This window comes from Protopterus annectens, chromosome 10.part0 (genome assembly GCF_019279795.1).
Source record: "Protopterus annectens isolate FY-2018-M chromosome 10.part0, PAN1.0, whole genome shotgun sequence".
Taxonomy (NCBI): domain Eukaryota; kingdom Metazoa; phylum Chordata; order Ceratodontiformes; family Protopteridae; genus Protopterus; species Protopterus annectens.
The window spans coordinates 1,784,148,069-1,784,170,950 of record NC_056744.1 but is presented as its reverse complement, the minus strand read 5'-3'; the positions used below and the strand labels follow the sequence as shown (position 1 = coordinate 1,784,170,950).

The following is a 22,882-nucleotide window of genomic DNA, read 5'->3' as shown; positions in this document are numbered from 1 at the left end:
TGAATAGGATGGTAGATGGTCGGTTTTGCTTTAGTTAAATGCAGTCCAGTGACATGCAATTTCTTCATGTCAGTGACTCCTATTTCAGCAGATATTCAGCAGATAAGGGCAAATCATCCTTTTTGTGCAGAGTGATTCACACATCTGTGAAGCATAGTTGTAAATCCCATTCTTTATATCCTCAAAGTTTAAAGAAAAAAGTCTAATCATCTACCTAGCTGGCCTGAGCAGAACATTTCTGCCCTTACCATTAAGAGTTGCAAGACTTGATCTAGAAACATACTGGGGAAGTTTATAAAGGTTAATACGAGAGAACCTCTTAAGTTCAGAGACCGCAACATGATACGTTAAAATGAGGTCGTACAGCACTGCAGTGGGCTGTCTTCACAGCCATGCTGTATGCTAATGACAGTCCTGGGAAGAGGGATATGCTAATTAACCATGTGCTTTCTGTCCTGGAACTGCCTCCTGGAAGGCAGCTATACAGTGAGTCCTGTAATTGCCAGGAGGTGTAGCTCAGTAAGGCAACTCCTTCAACATCACTGTAGTTGGCCATGTTCATCCATCATGTCCGAGGTAAATGCTGAGAAGTTTAGTGGTAAGGCAGGGTTAGGAGGTGCGCATGCGTGAGTGAGTGTGTGCATGTGTGAGTGTGTGTGTTTGTATGAAGAGCTGGATAGGAGGTAGGGGAGTTAGAGGGTCGGGTAGGGGTGTGCATGTGTGTGAGAGAATGAATGAAAGAATGAGTTCATGAGCACAATCGTGGGTAGGGGGCTGGGTGTGTGGGTGGATTGGGGTGCCTGTCAAACCTCCACTAACAAGCAGAGAATGAAACCTAAGGTGGGGGGAACCAGAGACAACTTTCTATGTCCTTCTATATAACTGCTGGTGTATTCCTATCTGAAAGGATCTCCTGCCAAGGATAACACAATGTCCAGCCAGTATACTAAAGGCTTTAGTACTTACAGCTGCTGTACGTCACACACATGCTTCCCACGCAAGGCATAGGACATAATGATGGCATACAGATACATGCCAGTTAGAACTGAAAAAAACAAAAAGAAGTAGAATGTCCCTAAGGGCAAGGAAGAACATGTGTATCCACAAGGGGAAAAGGGAGGGGTGTCCCTTGGCCAGGAGGGCAAGAAAGAACAGGCTAGAGAAGAGGGGGCAGGAAGGAGGGAGGGCGCAAAAACTGCAACAGTGAAGAGCAGGACCTCAACTATTGGGTAAGATTTTACACAACTGTAGTGTGTTCTTATATGTCACTGTTGCAGTAATCAGATGGAGAAACTGATGGGGCAGTAATCTGTAAACGAGGGTGAGTTAATTGTTATGTTGGAGATTGTTTTGGCTGTTTGAGATGAGCTCAGTACGGAAGTGATTTTGGTTAAAAGTTTGGGTCTCTAAGTTGCTTAACTAATTGTGTCACTTGTTTCTCAGTGAGGTTGTCTAACACCTCTAAATTAATCAAGCACTGTATTGTTGTATTTTACTTATTTTTTTATGCATTTTGGATGTAAAATAGTTCCTCTGCCTAATGTTTCAAAGTTGCTCTAGTATATGTAAATGGTGTAGGAGGGAGCATTTTACATCAAAATATGTAATTTTAAAAAATATCAAGATATTTGCTTTTTTCGTTGGTCCCTTACTGCTAAACTGTGTGGTTTCTTTTCAGTTATTAGGAACTGAAGTCACCATACATTTGACTTTCAGACATTGCTTCCTTCAGAAAATTCATGTTAACACAAATCCTCTTATTAACTTACTTTGTCATTTTTTTTTAAGAGCAACATTTAAATTCAAAAGAAAGGAGGAGTGCAGGAAGAAGTGGGAGATAAAAAGACTGACCAGGCTAGGAAGGAATACTGGTTGGCTAACAAAGAAGCTAAGAAGGTAGTTGCAGTAGCAAAGAACAGGGCATCCGAGGCACTGCACCGTCTTCTGGAAAGTGACACGGTAAGGGGCACAAAGAAACGATATCGGGTTGCAAGACAAAGATGATGGTCAGACACCCTTCATAAGGGATGCCAGCAACAACCTGTTCACCAGCCCAGAGGACAGCAAAGGCAGATGGAAGGAGTATTTCCAGCAGCATCTGAATGAAGAAAACCCCACAGAAGCTGTACTGACCCAGCAGCCTATGAAACCGATGAGAGAAGAGGAGCCCACTCTAGAAGACTCAAGAACAGCACTAAGGAAGATTGTCAGGGAAAGCAGCAGGCTCAGATTAGGTCACGGCAGATATGATAAAGATGCTGGGTGAGATAGGGGAGAAATGGCTCCTGAGGGTGCCAGTAGCAATGTGGAGAGAAAGGTGGATCCCAGATGACTGGATAGTAAGCGTACTCGTCCCAGTGTACAAGAACAAAGGGGACATCACAACTGTGGGCAGTACAGAGGCCTCAAACTCACATTGCATGAAAGTTCTGGAGAGGGTGATTGATAAATGGATATGCAGAGTAGTAGAATATAAGATGGGAAAGGAGCAGTTTGGATTCAGATCAGGATGCAGCATAATTTACCTGATGTTTGCATTGAGACAGATAGTTGAGAAGAAGCTAGAGATGAGTGTCCAACTGGGCATTTCTATACTTGGAGAAAGCATATGACAAGGTCCCAAGAAAGCTGATCTTGGCAGTACTGCGGTGGTTTGAAGTCCCAGAAACATTGATAGAATTAGTGCAGGCTATGTACAAGGACCCAATGACTCGTATGTTTGGCCTCACAGAGGGGGTCCCAGTGGGAGTGGGTGTACATCAGGGTTCAGCTCTGAGTCCACTGTTGTTCATACTGGTGATGGACTACATTAGCAAATAGGTTGGAGGGGACGGAACAACAAAGCTGGTGTATGCAGACGATGTGGATGTACAGGCAGACTGTGAGCAAGAACTTCAGAAAAGGGTAGGAAAATGGAATGTAAATCTGAAGGCACATGGGATGAAACTAAGCACAGTTAAGATGGTGGTAGTGGCAGCAAATTGAGGAAATCGGAAGAAGCTGAGAATAGAGATAGAAGGGAAGATAGTGGAACAGGTAAAAAGGTTCAAGTGTCTGGGAGGGGTAGTTGAGGAGAAAGGTAGTCCTGAATGAAGAGACAAAGCTAGAATCGGAGGGGCTGCAGCCAACTGGCATAGACTATCCAATGTAGTCTATGACAGAGGAATGCCAAAGAAGCTGAAAAGTAAGGTGTACAAGACAGTGGTGTGACCAGTACTACTGTATGGTACAGAAACCTGGGCAGTAAAGGCAGAACAGTTAAAGAAGCGAGAGGTGATGGAAATGAAGTGCCTGAGAAAGGTGGTAGGATGCACACCGTGGGACAGGCAAAGAAATGAGGACATAAGAGCAGAAGCCAAAGTAGCTCCAATTGCAGAAAAGATCAGAGAGAACAGATTATGGTGGTTTGGACATGTGTAGAAAAGCAGAAGACAATCTGGTGAAGAAGATTTGGGGCAAGCAAGAAGTTAAGATGAAATGAGGACGTCCAGCAAAGAAGGTGGATGGATTGTGTGAAAGAAAATATGCGACAGTCAGGCATGAGTGTTGAAGGCAGGAGTGTGGCACTGAATCAAGAGAGCTGGCGACAGTTAACACGATAGCCCAACCCCATGTAGAAACCATGGAAAAAGGGGGCTGCTGCTGATGATTTAACATATATTCCTGTTTTTGAACCTTTGTTCCCCCTTTAGCCTTTATCCAGATTTCATGAGCTAAAAGATCGAGCGGTATGCAGACCTCTTTACTGCTGCTGCCAGTGGCCCATCGATCTCGCTTTGTCACACTCGCACACTTAAATTTCAGAAAATGCATGTTAACACAAGTTCTATTATTCACACAACTTTGTGATTTATTAACTGTAATATGTTATTGTTTTGAGCCTTTGTTCCCCGTTTATTGTAGGTTTTATCCAAATAACATTATCTAAGAGGTGAGGTTTCCTTCTCAATGCTGCTGCTGCTGCCACTGGTTGATCTTGATCTCTCTCTCCTCTCACACACCTTGCTTTCATGCACACCTACACACACGTTTTTTACTTGCTAAACGGCAAAAGCATTGCTTAGCGAGTGTAAATAACAGCTCATTCAATCTCTTTCACTCTCATGCACTTATACACTCACAGACATAAATACATTAATTTTCTTTTTTTTTCTAAACATATTTTACATTCTGTAAACAGCAGAACCGCTACTTAGGGAATGTAAAATAATGACGGCCTTTTGGTTTTCAGTCCAAGTTCCACAGCAGCTTGATATGCTGTCATGAATTGTTGGACTTTTCTACTGGTCATTACATGTATGTTAATGCCCTGCTGGAGAATCATGGTGTAATCTACAGATCGTCCATTCTCTAATTGGCTTTAAGATGTTGATATTATAGTCACTTAGAATAATTATGTTTTTCTCTTGTTTATGTGGGATAGGAGGTCGGTAACAGTTAACAGGATAAGTATAGTATATGCGGTTAAGACAATTTCTGCTAAAAGCCAGTTTGGTTGAGATTTTGATGTGGGCGAGGCTTGTCATAAGTTTCTCTTTTTAATGAGATTTGTATAAATGTAGGTACCGCCTCCTTTAGTACTGCCTGGTCTGCAGCCAAGAAAACAGCTACATCTAAGAAAGTGATGAAGAGAGGGTTGTTTGATCTCGGCCACATTTCAGTAACTGCTAGGAGGTCTGGGTTGTTTATTAGAGCTTTAAGTTGTTCCCTTTTTGTTTGCAATGCTTTAGACACTGAAAAGGTAACAGCAGACGGGCTGTGGACCAGGGTTGTGCTCTGTAATACTTTGTTGTGCTCTGTAATACTTTGACGAAATAGTAGAAGTAAGATAGGAAGGTTACTTCAAAACGCTGAAAACTTTGAACCGTTTTTACCCAAAACGTAAAGCCATTTTTTACAGAGCCCTTCCTACAGATGATACCAAAATGTGCTTTTGTGTCCAGTGGGACATTTTTTATTTGCTGAATAAAATCATATTTTTAATGAGCTGAAGACCTGTTGGTGCAGACATTAGTGATCAAAGATTTAAAGTACCACGGTGAAGAAAAAGGGAAAATGAAACCCAATGATTTTTATGAGCCTATTACAAATTCAGCCTTTGTGTACTCATGGTTTTCATCATTTTGATTATCAATGCAGCATTAAGTACATTGTTGTGGGACAAAACTCTCTGATGGTCCAGGCTGAATGTTTTCTTGCATGCCATTGTCAAATGTGGTATTTCCATTTTGTCTGCATTCCCAAATGTTTCTTTTCTCCTCTAAGTGATGAACACTGCACCGGATCTTTCCATCATAAAAGTGGAAGTAGAAGAAAGTCCCCTGTCCACTGATGGCCATGTCTTTTCAAATGACAAAGCAACTGCCTGTAAGTAGCTAATAAATGGAATATTTTCTTTTTTTTTTATCTGTAGTTTGCCTCATTTGTAGTGACTAGTAAAGGAACAAAGTACTCTAGGTGTTTAAGAATTTGGCAACAAGAATAATGCTGAAGGTGAAATAAGGGAAAGTCCCTCAGAACGTGGTGTTGGTTGTTGGTCGGAGTTGCAGTGAACGGGACTGGCATGTATAATTTACATGAAATTACAGTGTTTACAATTTGTTCAAGCGTTGGGGCTCTTCTCATGTCCTTGCCTTCTTTTCTGATTTATTTTTTAGCTGTTGTGTGGTGTTTTGTACGCAAAGCTGGTGTCTCTGTTCATCAAGCCTGTAGTTTGCATCTTCCTTTCTCCTGTTCTTCACTTTAATTTTGGTGGTCAAGGAACCTAGCCATCGTCTCACTTTAGCAATGGACATGTACCACCTTAAAACCTCTGGGTCTGCCCAAATTGGTTTCTGTGAGTAGGTGGTAGGTGTCCCACTCCATTCTGTTGTGAGGCAACATTTCTGTTATTCCTAAGAATTGTAATCACTGACTTTTGGCTAAGGCTTCTGTTTTTGTCTTTGTCATTGTCTGGAAGACGGTTTGAGTTGCGGTTTAATTTCTTTTGGGTATTATAACAGTTATGTCAGGCCTCCTGTTCTAAACAGAACAATGCCACCCTTCTTGGTCTTTTTTCACCATGCTGGTGAGAGTCTCCTCTGCCAAGTTGCCACTGCAGACCTTCAGTCTTTACACCCTTTTCTGGTATGCACTATCCTTATGTTTACACATTTTGACTTCCATTATGCACTACATTTATGCACATTTCATAAGCACTGCGTCAAACTTCTATGCCTGTAACAATGAACTTCTTGTTTGTAACCTTTTTCATCAACAGAAATATTAATATCTTCTCCGTTTGTCCAGTTTCTGGGTCAGTCTGATGACTGCTGAAGAATGCCTGGTGTGTGGACTGGCTCTAGAGTCTCCACTGTTTGTCCCTATCTTGGTAGAATTAACTGCTGTCTGAATGTTCCATTTCTGCTATCTTGCAGACCATTTGTTCACTGCATAGTGATGCATGTCCATCATGTAGATGCTACGCTTTGTGATGTCACCGTCAGTAGCAGCCTGCTAGAATATGATGTCATAAACCAGTTCTGCCATGTCTTGAATACAGAGCTGTAATTAGAATTTAGTCAGACTGGCATATCACAGTGCCCCCTTTATGAAGATGTAATAAGTCTTAATGACCACAGCACCAAGTTGGCCTGTCACTGTAACCCTTGAACAGGCCTGTGATAAGCCTAATTACCTTATAGTCCAGTTGATCTCATGATTTTCCTTCATTGAAGATACACTATCCAGTATCCTCCTAATGAGTTGACCTGTCATTTTTCTTGTCAGTGGAGATGTGATAAGCCAAAGAGCTCTGCTCGGTGTTGCAGTGGTTAGCACTGTCCCCTCACAGAAGAGGTTCTATGATTCTGTCCTCGGCTGGGGCACCTTCTGTGTGGAGTCTGCATGTCCTCCCTGTGGTCGCGTGGGTTTCCTCTGGGTGCTCCGGTTTCCTCCCACATTTCAAAGACCTGTGGTAGGTGGATTAGACGCACTTAAGTTGGCCATAAGTACAAGTGTGTGTAGGAGTTTGTGATACAGATGAATTACTATGGCAGGGCTAGCCACCTGGTAGTGTAAACCTTGGCTCAATATGATTGTCACTGTTGAAAGTGACACCCTGACTCCATGTGCAAGATGGGGGAAAAAGGGGCTGAGGATGGATGGATGGATGTGTCCTCACTGGAGAATGTATAAAACCTAATGACTGACCTCTCACGTTATTCTGTCAGTGATGGTGTGGTAACCTTAGTAGCCCTGTTACGAGTTTACTTCCTAAGGGATGAGGTAGTAGTAGGTTAGGACACCATTTTAGTGTTGGTCTGTCATGATATCTATTCACTAAAGATGTAATAGCACACATGACATCTTCATTGAATAAGCATGTCACAGTGTCACATCAGTGATGATATGAATCAAATGACCTCATCACTGACCTATCACAGTATCCCCTCACTGACTGTGAGAATAAATCTAATGACCTCGTGAAGATGGAGTATAGGAGTCATTTCTTTTTTAGATTCCGCCCTATTTTGGATTTGGATTTGGCAGTCCCTTCGTTTGAGCGTTGGCATCCCTTGTAATTTAACATCTCTGTGATATTTTGTTATTTGGCTTAGAGTTGCTGGAGGTCATTCAGTGATATTCCTTCCCTTTATTAATTTTGAAGTGTTTTCTCCACTCCCCTGTCAGAAGTACCACTGTACTTCTAAGCCGATTTCTCAGCAGCTCAGCTTGGAAAGCTATGCTCTATGATTGCAGGCTGGAACTTGGAAACCAGACAGATTTATCTGCCTTAATGTGGAGAAAAAAACTGTATAATGCAGATGAAGGAATGAGAACAGGTTTGACCCACATTGTGCTTCCCTCCTCTAGACCAGGTTGTGAGAGCGAGAGATACCTGAGGTCCTAGGTCATACAGCTTTATACAGGAGTGGGGTGTAGCAGGATTTTGCCATTGATTCTCAGTATTTTGTTGTCTCCTGTTTTGTTTTTATTTTTTGCAAGGTTTTTAACATTAAGCCATAACAATAAAAAGACAATAGTAAGGTATATCAAGATAACCAACATAGTGACAGGAAAGTGATGAAACTTTTGAGAAGATCATCCATCCATCCATCCACAATCCTTTTTCCTGTTTTTACACATGGATACAGGATGTCACTTCAACAGTGACAATCCGCTAGAGATAAGTAAATATCAAAGTCCTGGAGATTACACTGCAACTCCTCAATTAAAAGAAAAGTAATAAATCACGCCATATGGAAGTAAAACTGCACCATACAAAATGAAAGACAACACTGATGTTAGTAGGTTAAAGGGAAAGGTAGGTTAAAGGGAAAGGCATGCCAGTAAGCAAGAGACCATGGGAGGAAATTTGGTAGGGGCAGAGTATCAGGCTATCAGTCATGCTAAATGAGTACTTCTGCATCCTCCCTATGATGGGCACAACCATCCGCCTGTGCCCTTCCCCCATGATTGGCACACCCATCCTTCTGTGCCCTTCCACCCAGGATGGGCAAACACATCTTCCTGTGCCCCCCCCCATGATGGGCACACCCATGCTCCCCCCCCCATGATGGGCACACCCATGCCCCCCCCCAATGATGGGCACACCCATGCTCCTGTGCCAGCTGCACCAGGTCATAGCTTGGATTGCATGGGCCAATCTCAGGACTTTATCCCTCTATGCCACTGCAGCGAATTATGCTACCGTGATGGGCACAGCCATCTTGTTCTGCCCTCCCCTCCATGATGTGCACACCCATTCTCCTGTGCCCTACGCTCATGGTGCACACCCCCATCCTGTTGTGCCCTTGCCTGTGATGGGCTTACTCCTCCATTTGCCAGTCCTGAGGTCAAACTCTGGTTGCAGAGGCCAGAATCGAGGCTTTATGCCCATATTCTGCTGCAGCTAGTTATAGTATGGAATTTAATCAGTACATCGTTTGACCAGAACGGTGATTTTGGAGTCTGTAATTGGCCATAGTTTCCCATGGAATTCAAGGGGCTGTACCATATCATGATTTTTACAAGGCCATTGTATACGTTTCATGAAAGAAGTAGGACATTACCAGGTGACGGTTGTACAAGTAGAATAATTTTACAGATTGTTTTGTGATATCTCTTTGGTGAGGAATCGGGTATCCCCAGTCTGCACTGCCTTTTTCACATTTTAACTGGTAAGCATTATATTTGGTCACTTTTTGAACCCTTTTTTGATGGTTCTACCCCAGATAATTTAAAGTTGGTGAAAATAGCTCCATTTGATCAGTTTTGAAAGCGGTAAGTATAGCATTTTAAATTCCATTGTAGACTGCACTTCATAAACCAAATAAAAGCAGAAATCAATTCATTTTTACTAGTATTGACATTCTATTATTGCCCACAAAAAAATGAGATTATTGCTGTAACTGAATGCCACAATTCTTAGTTTATCCAAGCCAAACAGCTCTTCCGGCCTAAGCCAGTCAGTTTCTGAACAAACATAATTATAGCTTTTTCTGATTAGTTAATTGTCATGTTCTATAATAGCGTAAATAAATTTACTTTTAACTGAACCAGAAGCATCATCCACTTTTTGTGGGGGAAGGTAGTTGGCTTTAAGTGAAATTATGAAACAAAAAAAGATAGTATTAACATATAAGCAAAGATGATACTTTAATGACTGCCCCATTTTATAATCAGTGGCTTAGTTACACTTTTATGGGTTTGGCTGGGACAAAGTCATATTGGTGCAGAGAAATGACATTCAGAAACTACATGTTAGGAGGGGTTACAGCATAGCAGCAGCGGGGAGATATGTTGGGGGGGGTAAAAAAATTACAGCATCAAATTGAAATTAATAACATTTGTCATTTTATAATCCCCTTTTAATGTGGTAGAATAGGTCTGCAGCTGTAAATACCTGTGCAGGTCTATTATTTTTCAAACTCCGTGTCGTCTTCCCAAAAGATTAGAAGGTTCCCATCAGGAAGTAATTTAATGCTTTGCTTATTTTAAAATGTGTGGTCTAGTTTAAGTCTGAAGTGTAAAACTTGTATGGTACTTCAACACAAAAAATTCCACTTCACTGGTAGAACACAAAGGTAGGACGATACACCAGTATTAGCGAACACCACAGTTTAATCTCGCAAATTTTTAACTTTTAAAATAAATATGTAGCTTAATAATTTTGTGTTTTTATGATAATTAGTAAAGACAACAATGAAGGAGGCAAGGTGCTGACCAAAACTCAGAACCAGCGAAAACAAAGCACCAGTCCTTAGAGGTAAAAATAAATAAACCAACTGTTGGAATGAACAGCCGTTTGTTCATATACACACAAATGCCAAATGTATAAAAAATAAACGTTTTCGTCTCCCATAGACTTCATCAGATAGAATAAGGATAAAGAATAAAACAGCCCTCCTTTCTTTTATATAAACCCTTCCCCTTTCCTTTAAACAATTAACCCAGTGCAACCTCATTAACGACCACATTTGTCCTCTACCTGTTTCTTATGGTAAACATGAGGTCAGTAATAACTAGTTGGTTAAGCTTCCCAATATTCACCTGTAAATTATCCATCTCCCTTTCATTCTCCCCTGGTAATGGCCCTCATGTCATGTCCACACTGATCAAAAATTTTTAAAAGTTCATAATGGAAGGTAGTACCCTTGTTCGGGTACTTGTGTACCACAAGACCCTTGTGGACAATGCCCCGGTTGATGCATTCTTTAAGGTAACTTGTCAATACCCAACATTTTAAACTTTGCTATAAAATCAGACAATTTTTTTAGCATTCAAAGCATAAGTAACATTTAAATCAGTTTCCCCACTGGAATCGGCCCCAACCATACGTATAGTTGAAGGTTTGTAGTCTGAAACAGTAAAGTTGGGAATTCAACCATACAGACATGCTGTCCCCCCTGCCCCAGATGTCATTCGGTTCATGGTGGAACGCTGCTTGGTTGGAACCAAGAGCTTCCTGCGTACTGTCACCTGGTATGTCCATGCCCTTTCTCTGTTGAAAGAATCGGCGTTGTTCTCCTGGTTAACCAATAACCCTGTTAAGGGCAAATTTGATCCTAATCAAGCGACCCTCCTGTTCGTCCTTCTCTCCGCGGTTTCGGTATGCTCTGACATCATATCCTCCGTTCGTTTGCCAGTTAAGCCCTGTTCCACCAACGCTTCCTGGTTGCAGGGTAAAGACTGAAAATTGTAGTCTCATTCTTGCACCAATTGGGTAAGTTGTCCTTCCCCTTGAACCAACCACTGGTTGAACAAATTGACATCCTGAGTTCCCCCGATTGGGGAACTATTGCATACCTCCAGGTTCTCCATATAAACTAGTAACCAGCAAAGACAATGATGGAGGCAAGGTGCTGACCAAAACTCAGAACCAGCGGAAACAAAGCACCAGTCCTTAGAGGTAAAAATAAACCAAATGTTGGAATGAACAGCCATTTGGTCACATGCACCTAAATGCCAAATGTATAACAAAATAAGTGTTTTAGTCTTCCATGGACTTCGTCAGATAGAGTAAGGATAAAGAATAAAACAGCCCTCCTTTCTTTTATATAAACCCTTCCCCTTTCCTTTAATTAAGCAATTAACCCAGTGCAAACTCATTAGCAACCACAAAACGCTGAAATTCTACTTGGTTTACGTGTAAAATCCTACTTTATTTATACATATAATATATTAAAGAATATATATGTTGTTAGTGAAAGCCAAATTTAAAACCACAAAGTAAAAATTGAATATTAAAATAAGAATAAACATCACAATATACAAGGTTTTTGAGACAACCTGTTACCTAAGAATCAACCAAGCTAGTCCACCCTGTTGCTGGTCAAAACTGCCATCTAGTGGCCAAATCCTTATATTACACCTACAACTTGGCAGCTGTCATCTTCATAGGTTGGTACTAGGCTATAAGCCCTAGGGCCTATACAAGCCTAGCCATAACAATTCCCTGGCTATTTCTTCCCACACTGTTTACTTCCCTGGATCCCTGTCTAGCAGGGCGACTGATGTGATCCCTGGATCCCTGTCTAGCAGGGCGACTGATGTGATCCCCGGGGTGAATTTCCTTTCTCCCATCCAATCGTCAAGGTTCCTTTTGAAGAGTGCCAAAGAGGCACTCTGCTTAACATGTATGGGCAGTCTATTCCATTGTCTGGGGAGTCTCTAGGTCAGGAACCTATCCCTCCAGCATGTTTTGTTTATTGTGATGACAAGGTTTAGATCCCTGGAGCGTGTGGCTCTGAGGGATTGGGATTTCTTAAGTGTAGCATGTCCAACAGCTCTGGGTTTGACATGGCCTTGTATGTTAAGCAGAGATCGCCTCTGAGTAGTAGATATGTGACAGAGTATAGCTGGAGTTTTTTGAGGCAGTCAGTGTAGAGCATCTGCTTTAAGCCTGTGATTCTTATAGTGAGGCATTTCTGTGGCCTTTCCAGTTGTTGCAGATGTCTTGAGAGGTACATGCCAAATGGGGCGTTGTATTCTATAATGGGTCAAAATTGGAACAATGGATGTGTGTTCATTGTTGTTGTTGTGTCTTTCGGCTTGTTAGGGGTCGCCACAGCGGAACTCCGGTCCACTAATGTTTGGTAGTGGATTTTTACGTGCCGAGTTACCAGCCCTGACGCACAACCTTCAACGAAGGCATGCCCATTCACGCATGCCTCCACACAGAAGATGCTCTAGCTGAGAATCGAACGTGACAATGTCTTGCTGTGAGGCGACAACGCTACCGCATGTGTGTTCATTAAGACCAGGAAATTGACCGGCCTCCAGTACCAGCTGCCAATAAATTTCCCTAACTTCGATTCTGGTTTCCCAGGGGCCACCCCTTTTCTACCTTTTCCAGAACAAAGAAATGCCATCCTGCATCTGCACATCAGTGTGTTTGTATAGGGCGTTGTTACTGTTTTAAACTTTTTTAAAATAAATATGTAGCTTAATAATTGTATATTTTTGTTTTTATGATAGTGTTCTTTAACATCATTAATTATTGCTAATTTCTTAATTGGATTATTGGGTAATTGAAATGTGGGCTATATATTGTGTTGTAACTGACTTAGTTAATTTAGTCTGAAGAAGTCTTTTGAAGATGAAAGCGAGATTAAACTGTGTTCGGTAATACTGGTGTGTCCTCCTTCCTTTTTTTTCTACCAGTGAAGTGGAATTTTTGTTGGTGTTACTTATGCTACTCCATCTCCTTGGATTGTTGAATTTATTGTATGGTACTTCATTGCTAGGATGCTTTGATAACAATACTATAAACACTGTTAATTTTAGCATAAACTTTTTTATAAAAAGAATGCTGCTGTGAGCTCTCTCCTCCTGATGAGTAATCTGTTTAGAATACTGTAAAACTTTTATTAAATTGGTGGGAGTAATTCCATCATTTTTAAAGTATTGCCCATTACTAACTATAATAATATAAATTATACATTCAGTATTTTTTCAGGAGGGAAAATATTGCTGTAATTGTGCTTTACAAATTTATTGTATATTTTGAATTGCTTCGATACAAAGGTGTAGGGTATTCAGAAAAAAAAATCCTAAAGCCATTGTATAGCTGTAAATGGCACAGAGTATTTACCTTGGAATGGTCCTGTGTGTAGGTAAGCATCTGCGCTGGCATGGTTATGACCAGGGCAAGGTCGACATCGTGAAACAGGACAGCAGAGATAATGGCAGTAATCTCACTACTGGAAAGACCATGCAATGGACAGTCACATCACTCAACGGAAAGTGTTTGGACAGGTGAAGCGCCCTACACGATGTGTATTCACATCCCTAGTGAAGTTCTCCATATCTGCAAAACTGCCACTGATAACATCTCCTACAAGGCCACAACAGCAAAGGCTAATCCATCCCATCTTATAAATGGGGAAGAAAGGGAAACTAATGCAGGCAGAAGTAGAGATGAGCATACGGGGAACGCACAGAGCGACAACATGAAAGGTAGACAGAAGAGGGAACGAGGGCTTGCTTCTAATTTTTGAGTCAGTTTTCCATTTTCCTTTTTCTCTCAAGAAGGGTGGAGGCAGAAGGTAGGAAGGAACAGGTGTGGGGAGGCAGAAGGTAGGAAGGAACAGGTGTGGGGAGGAAGATTGATATGTTGAAGGAAGCCGGACTAGACAAAGATGCAACACAGATCAACACCAACAGGGGAGGTATGGAAATGAAGGGCAGCAGTGTTGAGATGCAGGCTGACAATAGATTGGATAACTGGTGACAACAAGAATAGGTGTACAAACAAGGAATGGGAGTGACAGTTAAGGGAGGGGAACACAAACAAGGAATGGGAGTGACAGTTAAGGGAGGGGAACACAAACTAGGAATGGGAGTGACAGTTAAGGGAGGGGAACACAAACTAGGAATGGGAGTGACAGTTAAGGGAGGGGAACACAAACAAGGAATGGGAGTGACAGTTAAGGGAGGGGAACACAAACAAGGAATGGGAGTGACAGTTAAGGGAAGGGAACACAAACAAGGAATGGGAGTGACGGTTAAGGCAGGGGAACACAAACAAGGAATGGGAGTAGCGGTTAAGGAGGAACACAAACAAGGAATGGGAGTGACAGTTAAGGGAGGGGAACACAAACAAGGAATGGGAGTGACAGTTAAGGGAGGGGAACACAAACAAGGAATGGGAGTGACAGTTAAGGGAGGGAAACACAGTCTTGGACAGGTGTAGGGCCCTGCCAGCCCAGCCCAGAGGAGAACACCATGCAGACGTTAGTCATTTCCATGGCTGACCTTATGGGTAGCTACTCTTGGTGGACTGATGACCATGGCTGACTATGCAACTCAGTCAGATGCATAGGGTGATGCTGTGCCATTGTGGGCTTCAAGCTGCCATTGCAGTTTGGCTGTCTTCCAGCTATCTTGCCTGCATCTGGGAGATGCATGAAAATCCCTAAGAACCTTCTGTTCCTTCCTGAGAAGTACCCATTGAAGTCACTAATAAGCACTCAAGTTTACATCCCAAGCAGTAACCTTTACTACTTTGTAGAAATGCAGGCCTGGGGACTGCTGTGGGCCCAGCAGCAGGTACAGTGATCAGTGCAGAGCATGTTGGCCTGCACCTCACCTCAACCAACACCAAGGCTGACCCTGTACAAATCCAAAAAAGAGGGAGAGAAACAAATGTAACTGAGAAGTACATATAAAACGTCATTAAAAATAGCAGTGAAACTACAGAGGTGAAGTACACGTAACTCTGCCACCTGTAGAGTTTGTTGCGTCTTCTTACACAATCCTGTTAAGCTCAATTTCCTTGGCCATTGTAAAGTATAGAACAAGTATTCAGTACAGCGTATCCCTTACAGAAGAACACAATTACACTCGCAGATAACAGGCCAAATGAACAATAACAAACGCGCACAGAATGCTTAAAATAATACGGTGGCTTTCTCCCCTTTACCTGTTTCCCCAGAGGTGGAACAGGTCCAAGTGGCAGTTCCACAGATCCCTGTACTTGTGCCAGAAGTATTTACCAGAGTGGGTGATACAACTGGCATCAATCAGTGCCCTGGTAGGCTTATGCCAGGCATCAGTTTTATCGTGAGGCCCGTCATACTTCCCTAGCAGATGCTGTTGGTGGTCCCTGTGCCAGCTGGAGGAGGATCCTTGCTTTCTGGCTGCATCAGGTGGGAACCCAGCTGAACTCTGTGCTGAGAAGGCCACGTCAACATGGCTGCATCAGATGGGAACCCAGCTGAACTCCGTGCTGAGAAGGTCACGCCGACTGTAGATTAGAATGAGAAGGGAAACTGGTGTGCACAGCTGTGCATAACGGACTGTTTGTTTATTATGCATAATGGACTGTTTATTATGTGCGTTGTTGGCCAGCATAGTAGGGTGATGCAGTGGCCATCAGCATGGTCTTGTGTGAAATAGTTGCCACTGCAGTGACCATGTATATACACACACACACACACACACACACACACACACACACACACACACACTGCACCTGCCTCACTAGCCTGGTAGAATACACTAACACACTGACATAATTTGCCCATCAATATTTACATTAAACATGCATCACTCGCTGCTGAGCCATAGTGTGTGACTGATAAACACATTACATTGTTGCTCTGATTCAGAGATGACTGCACTAAATCATGTCATTAGCATAATTACTGCACTACAAGGCCCGTTTTTAGTGAGAGAAAAAGGTAACTCACCGTATTGTAGGAGACTGCATTATGATGAACATCCTAGGAATGAGGTCATGGAGGATGTGTGATGCCACATAAACTGACAGCGTAAGGGACCTTAGAATAGCAATGATCACACAAGGCTGGATCAAGGCAGGAGGGTCAGTGCCATAGCTGGGGTGTCTGCGGACTAATACAGCACAGAGAATGAGAGGGGACTGACATGCTGGAGGGGTAAGGCTTACCGTGACAGTAAAAAGGAGCAAGACTGGACAGGATAGGTCACGGCATTGCTGGGAGATGGTCAGGCCAGGTAATTGTCCTACTGTGTAGGATTTTACAGTAACTTACTGAGTAGACATGGACTGCAGGACATAATATTGGTGATCTGTGGCCTCCATTGCATCAGTCATGGACTTTGCGTTTGACTCATTTGATGAACAGCAAGCCATACTAATATGTCTGTTGCAATGATGGCCGCATAGTAGCATGCAAGGTTTTGACTACTGAATATGACAAGGGACATTACTGAGACGAATGGCGACTGGATTGGTCAGTCGTGCATACTCGCACTGCTCAACATGTGTAACCCACATGTACCTTCTTGTCATGGGGCCAAGTAACCAACAATATCTGGAAAAGTTCACTGCACCAGAGGCAGAGGTACTGTTAATGACCGCACACACAACACACACACTCAATGCATTGCCTTGAGATGGATGACACCAAGGCCTTCTATTAGCAGGTATGGTAGGGACCGGTGCAGGCCATCAGTGCTGTAGGACGGTGGCACAGATGCACCTTAAGGTTACTGAGGTGACATTTTATGCCATGACCAAGCACAGAAAGTTGTTGGAAATAGGATGTTCATCGTGTTTCACTGCTGCAGTCATTACACTTGGGTTATCCTACCGTCAGGCGGTCCCGCAGTCGGCCAGAGTTCCAAAGTCTTGGTCCGGCGTCTGTTGCTGTCGCTTCTTCCCTGACGTCAGTTCGCCAGGGGTATAAAAGATGCAGCCGACGCCATTTTCTTCCATCTTTCTTGCCGCGCGGTGCCCGAAGCAAAAGCAGTTCGCAAGTGCCGGTTGGCCGACTCCTGAGATTTTCAATTCTAATTTCAGAACCGAAGTCTTCAATAAAGCCAAGTACCCCGTTGGGGAAACTTTTTCTTGCCTTGGACCGATGTCAGTAAAAGTTAATAATTGTATTTCTTGTGGAAAGCAAATATCTCCATAAGGATTTTCATTCTTACTGTATTCCATGCCTAGGCCCACATCATGACGTCACTAGTTGTCGGTTTTGTGCTAGATTTAACAAACGCACTATTAAACGTCTGTTTGATTTTGCTCGCCATTACTTTGGCTGAAGGTTTAATTATACCATGCCGTCGGAACAACAGACGACCGGAATACACAAAAAACGCAAAGACGAGGATAAGGACAGGCATCCGAGGCCCAAAACTGACGAAGCCTCTTCTAGGCCAGTCGCCGGTTCTCAGTGAGGTGCTTTCACAGCCCCTGACACCCGCTACCTCAGAGCCACAGCCGCCTCTGACTCCCACGTGGAGATGTGTAGGCCTCTGGATACTCAAGGTGTTGGGCCTACGGAAACTAACCCTTCAGATGGGTCCGGAGCCGCTGAGCAGGCATCGGTTTCTGAGTGTGTTTTCAGACCTTCACAGCTTACCATAAAAACTACAGCAAAGTCTAAACTCCATTAAAGACAAAGAAGCAAGTACAGCATTCAACTGGACAGGCCTCCATGCCTAAAAAACAGATGCTCAAAATGGCCGAAGACTTAATTACTGTGATCAGGGGTACCCATCCCCCTCCTGATAAAAGGCCTAGGCATAGGCAGGATATAGACTAGGATTCCTCTGACCAGGTTTCCATTTCTTCTGATTCCTCTTCAGACCAGGGATACTCTTTACCCCCCTGTGAGGACTCAGATGCTGAAGAATCAGTTACTTCAGCCTCTCCTCCTGAGGATTATTCTTTTGGGGAAACTTTACATACCATGAGGGAGCATTTCCATTGGGAGGGTCAGGATTACTCAGAATACAAGAAAAGGCTCCGAGACTTTTATTACCTCAGCACAGACCCCTTGCTATTCCGCCAGTATTAGATATTGTGGATGATGTGTTCTCTGAATCCAATTTAAATCCTCATTCTTTGCCCCCTGCTCCAGTCAAACCAGACAGCTACTACAGAGTCCCTGACTCTCACAAATTTCTGTATAAAAACCCTGTTGCTGACCCAGAAACTATTTCACAGGGTCCCAAAGGGGTAAAGGCTTCCACGGCTAAGAATCCAGTTCCCTCTGACAGGGATTCTAGAGCATTAGACAGATGGGGGAAGAAAGTTTACACTTCTGCAACTTTAGCAGTGAGAGCTTTAAATTGCCAGTTTCACATGCTTAAATACCAACAATATTTAGTGTCTCTGTTAAAGCAGAAAATGATTACAATTTCAGAACATCCTGAATATAAGGAAATGCAGGATTTATTGCATGCAGCTGAACAAGTGGGAAAAACATACTTTGCAATGTGGTTTTGATTCATTAGAGGCTTCTTGTAGAGCAGCAGTTACAGGATCTGTGACTCGAAGGCATGCTTGGTTAAAAGAACAAGGTTTACCTGAGCCATGTTAAGGCTAAATTATTGGATGCTCCTTTACAGCAGGATATTTTATTTGGTGTTGAGGCAGAAAGAGGTATTAAAGAAAATGGAGGATAAGGCAAAATCTATGCAAACAGTGAAAGATTTCTTACAGGTACAGCCACCTTGATTTAGCAGAAATTGGCCTTCAAAGAATTGGTCCTTTCCAGTGTCAGACAGACCACAAAGAGGCAGATACAGACTCCCAAGAGGCAGATCTCCGCCCCAAGGCTCTTGGTGCTTCAACCCCAAAAGGAGGTGAAGACAAGTCACAACCTTACAGGAAACAGTCCCAATGACTTCTCCCTTCGAATGCCAAGCACTTACCTTTTGGCAGCTCCCTTAGGGGGAAAACTAGCACTTTTTTCTCAAAATTGGCATATAATCACCCAAGACAAATGTGTCGCAAGGTGACAGGTTCCACTTTCACACTCTACCAAGGCTAAAAGGAATGCCAGACCTGCCACAAAATCAATGGGCAGAGGCACAAAAACCAATTACAGCCCTCATGGACATGAGAGCTATTCAAAAGGTGCCACAACAGGAACAAGGACAAGGATTTTACTCAAGACTTTTCTTGGTCCTCAGAAAGGACAAAACCTGGAGACCCATCTAGACCTTTCTACTCTAAATACTTAACTGGATGTTCCGAAATTCATAATGTTAACACTACAGCAGATTCTTCCCATGCTGGGCAAGGAGGCTTGGCTTGTTACTTTGGACCTCCAAAGAGGCATACGTGCATGTCCCTATCAGACAAAATTGCAGAAGATACCTCAGATTCATAGCTGGTTCAATGCATTACCAATTCTCTGCACTGCCCTTTGGCTTATCTACTGCACCCAGGGTCTTCACAAAGTGCCTGGCACCAGTAATTGCATTTTGCAGACAAAAAGGAATTCAAATATATCCATACCTGGACGACTGCCTTATTCAAGCAGAGAGCAAGGACATTCTTCTAAAGCATCTGGCATTTGTAAAAAGGTTGCTAATTTGCCTAGGGTACACAGTAAATGAAAAGAAGTCAAAACTAGTGCCCTCACAAGAGATATTCCTGGGTGCCAGCTTAAATACAACGGCCCAGATGGCTTATCTCATGCCAGACAAGCAAGGACAACTGACTCAGTACTGTCAGTTGATGGCAACAAAAACCCTACTCCCTGTAAGAAAAATTCTGCAGGCCTTGGGATTCATGGCATCCTGCATACTACTAATTCCATATGCCAGACTGCATATGAGGAAATTACAATGGTACCTAAAAAGTGTTTGGACTCAACACTGTCACAGTTTGGAAGCAGTAATACCACTAATTCCCTGCCTACAACAGGAGTTTCGATGGTGGCCACAGGCATATGTCACCTCCACAAGGGACAGCCTTTCACTCTACCAACAGCCAGGCAGACACTATCTACAGATGCTTTGGATTACGCCTGGGGAGCACACATGGCAGGAAAATGTATTCAGGGCAAGTGGACTGCAGACCAAATGCATCTTCACATCAATCAAAAAGAGATGTTGGCTGTACAAAATGCCGTAACAGCTGTCAAGGACCTTCTACATCCAGGACAACTATTACTAAAGACAGACAACACTACAGTAATGTAGTACATAAACAAGCAAGGGGGCAGTCATTCTTCTCCCCTATGCAGGCAAGCCATGACCTTGTGGAACACGGCTCTAACCTATCAAGTTCATCTACAAGCACAATTTCTTCCAGGAAAGAAACTCTGGCAGACGACGTAAGCAGAAACATCATGGATCCTCATGAGTCTAAATTAAATCCACAAGTATTCAGCATGAAAACGCAAAAATTGGGGTACCAAGACATGGATCTTTTTGCCACCCCAATGAATTGCCAACTACAAAAATTCTGCACAAGGACTTATCACACACAAGCATGGAAAGTGGATGCCTTCTCATTCAGCTGTAAGTTTATGCCTTCCCACCACTGCCTCTCCTTTCAAAAGGTACTCCTAAAAGCCAGACAAGAAAAAACACAGATGATCCCGATTGCCCCAGACCGGCCACGCCAGCACTGGTACCCAATCTTAAAGAACTTAGCTCAAGGCCCACCATGGATTTTACCTCAAACTCCACACCTTCTGACTCAACAAAACAATCAGATCCTGCACAGTCAGCTCAAAACCTTAAACCTGGCTGCATGGCAGATTCATTAGTCAAGCAGACATCTCTCTCTAAAGCTGTTATGGATGTCATTTTGGAGGCCAGGAGGCCTAGCACCAGGAAATCTTATTCAGAAAAGTGGAAGAGATTCTGTGCCTGGAACCAGGCTCAAAGCTTTGAGCCTCTTGTCCCAAATATTCCTCTATTACAATACTTAACTGAGATGCTGGACAAAGGACTATCCTTTTCATCCATTAAGATCCACGCCTCTGCCATCTCGGCTCATTACAGCACAGATCCTCCTCTTTTCTCTCATCCATTGCTAAAACAGTACCTCAGAGGGGCTAAAAACATAAGACCGCCCCGGAGAGCACTAACACCAACTTGGGACCTCAATTTTGTCTTGGAAAAACTAACTTTACCTCCTTTTGAGCCAGCCAATTCAGCAGAATTAAAATATGTATCATGGAAAACTGCTCTGCTTCTGGCAATAATGTCAGCAGAGTCTGAGTTACAGGCACTAATGACAGTGGAGCCTTTCATCATTTTCACCAAGACAGGGTTTCTTTAAGAACAAACCCTTCATTTATGCCTAAGGTGGTATCCAGTGTGGCAAAACTATTCACTTGCCAACATTTTATCCAAATCCCCAGAATAAAGGGAAGAGACTTCTGCATTCCTTGGACATGCACAGACAATTACGTTTCTACTTGGACAAAACAAAAGCTTTCAGAAAAACTGAGCAATTGTTTGTAGCATATGCTGCCGGATCACAGGGAAAGGTTATTTCAAAGCAGACCATTTCAAAGTGGATAGGACACTGTGTCCGGTTCTGCTACACACAGCATAGGAAACCTGTACATAGTAACATTAGGCCACATTCCACTAGGGCAACAGCCACTTCAACTGCCTACCTTAGAGGAGTACCTACCAAAGATATCTTGGAAGCTGCAACTTTGTGTTCAGTGCACACCTTTTACCAAGCATTATCACTTGCCTCTTTATTCTAGATCCAGAGCTAGCTTTTCCACTGCAGTGCTGCAGGGCCTCAAATCCTCTATAGAACCAGCCACCCTAACTCAGCTTTGGGATTCAACCCAAGTGTAATGACTGCAGCAGTGAAACACGATGAACATAGTACAGTTTTGTACCTACCATAAATGTAGATGTTAGTGTCTTCACTGCTGCAGTCCAGGTTACCCTCCCCCTATCCCCTCTGTCTTAGCTGGGACTTATCTATACCTTTCAACCCTATACTACCTATGTGTTGTATTTGCTGGTAACTGAAGGTTTTGTTTTTACCTTTATTGTATGTTTTATTAGCAATATGTATTGCCTACCTATCTGGGGGCACCTGACATCTGGGGCAAGAAAAACTGAAGAAAATGGCGTCTGCTGCATCTTATATACCCCTGGCGCACTGACGTCAGGGAAGAAGTGACAGCAGCCGACACCGGACCAAGACAGTGAAGACGCTCTAACATCTACATTTATGGTTGGTACAAAACTGTACTTTGCCAGTGGGGTTTATTAACAGTCTCATCTCATGGAGATAGAGAAATTCCTGGTATCTGTCTCTAAGAAAGACAAGCCAACTTTCAGGTCTGCTGATGACTAGGATGTGGGGGTTGGGCTGGAGATGGCAATCCAAGTGTCTGTAAGGGATGCAGCAGATCGGTAGTAGTGCATGCTTTGATGCCCCTACACTGGCCCAGTAATCAAGGAGCCTCAATCCTCACCACTAGTAACTGTGGGGAACGTACTCAATGGGAGGATAAGTACACACATAGTAAAGTGCAGTTTCCCTTAAGAACACACAGAGATCGCAGTCAGTCTGGGACTGGTTTCTCCCTCTTTCTCCAAATCCCAGTAAGACTCCCCACTGGCACAGCCTCAAACCACTCTGTCAGCTACTTTAAGGTCCTCACCAAATGGTGTCCAATCTTAATGTGTA

General features: G+C 43.1%; 1 protein-coding gene across 4 annotated transcripts in view; it reads left to right on the top strand.

Moving 5' to 3' along the window:
- Positions 1-22,882, top strand: part of LOC122814020 — a 146,215-nt gene that overhangs the window by 60,963 nt on the left and 62,370 nt on the right. For all 4 annotated transcript variants that reach the window (XM_044086603.1, XM_044086599.1, XM_044086602.1 and 1 more), the window contains one exon: positions 5,266-5,367. In XM_044086603.1, the coding sequence (XP_043942538.1) occupies positions 5,266-5,367 (102 nt within the window). The remainder of the gene's footprint in view (positions 1-5,265; positions 5,368-22,882) is intronic.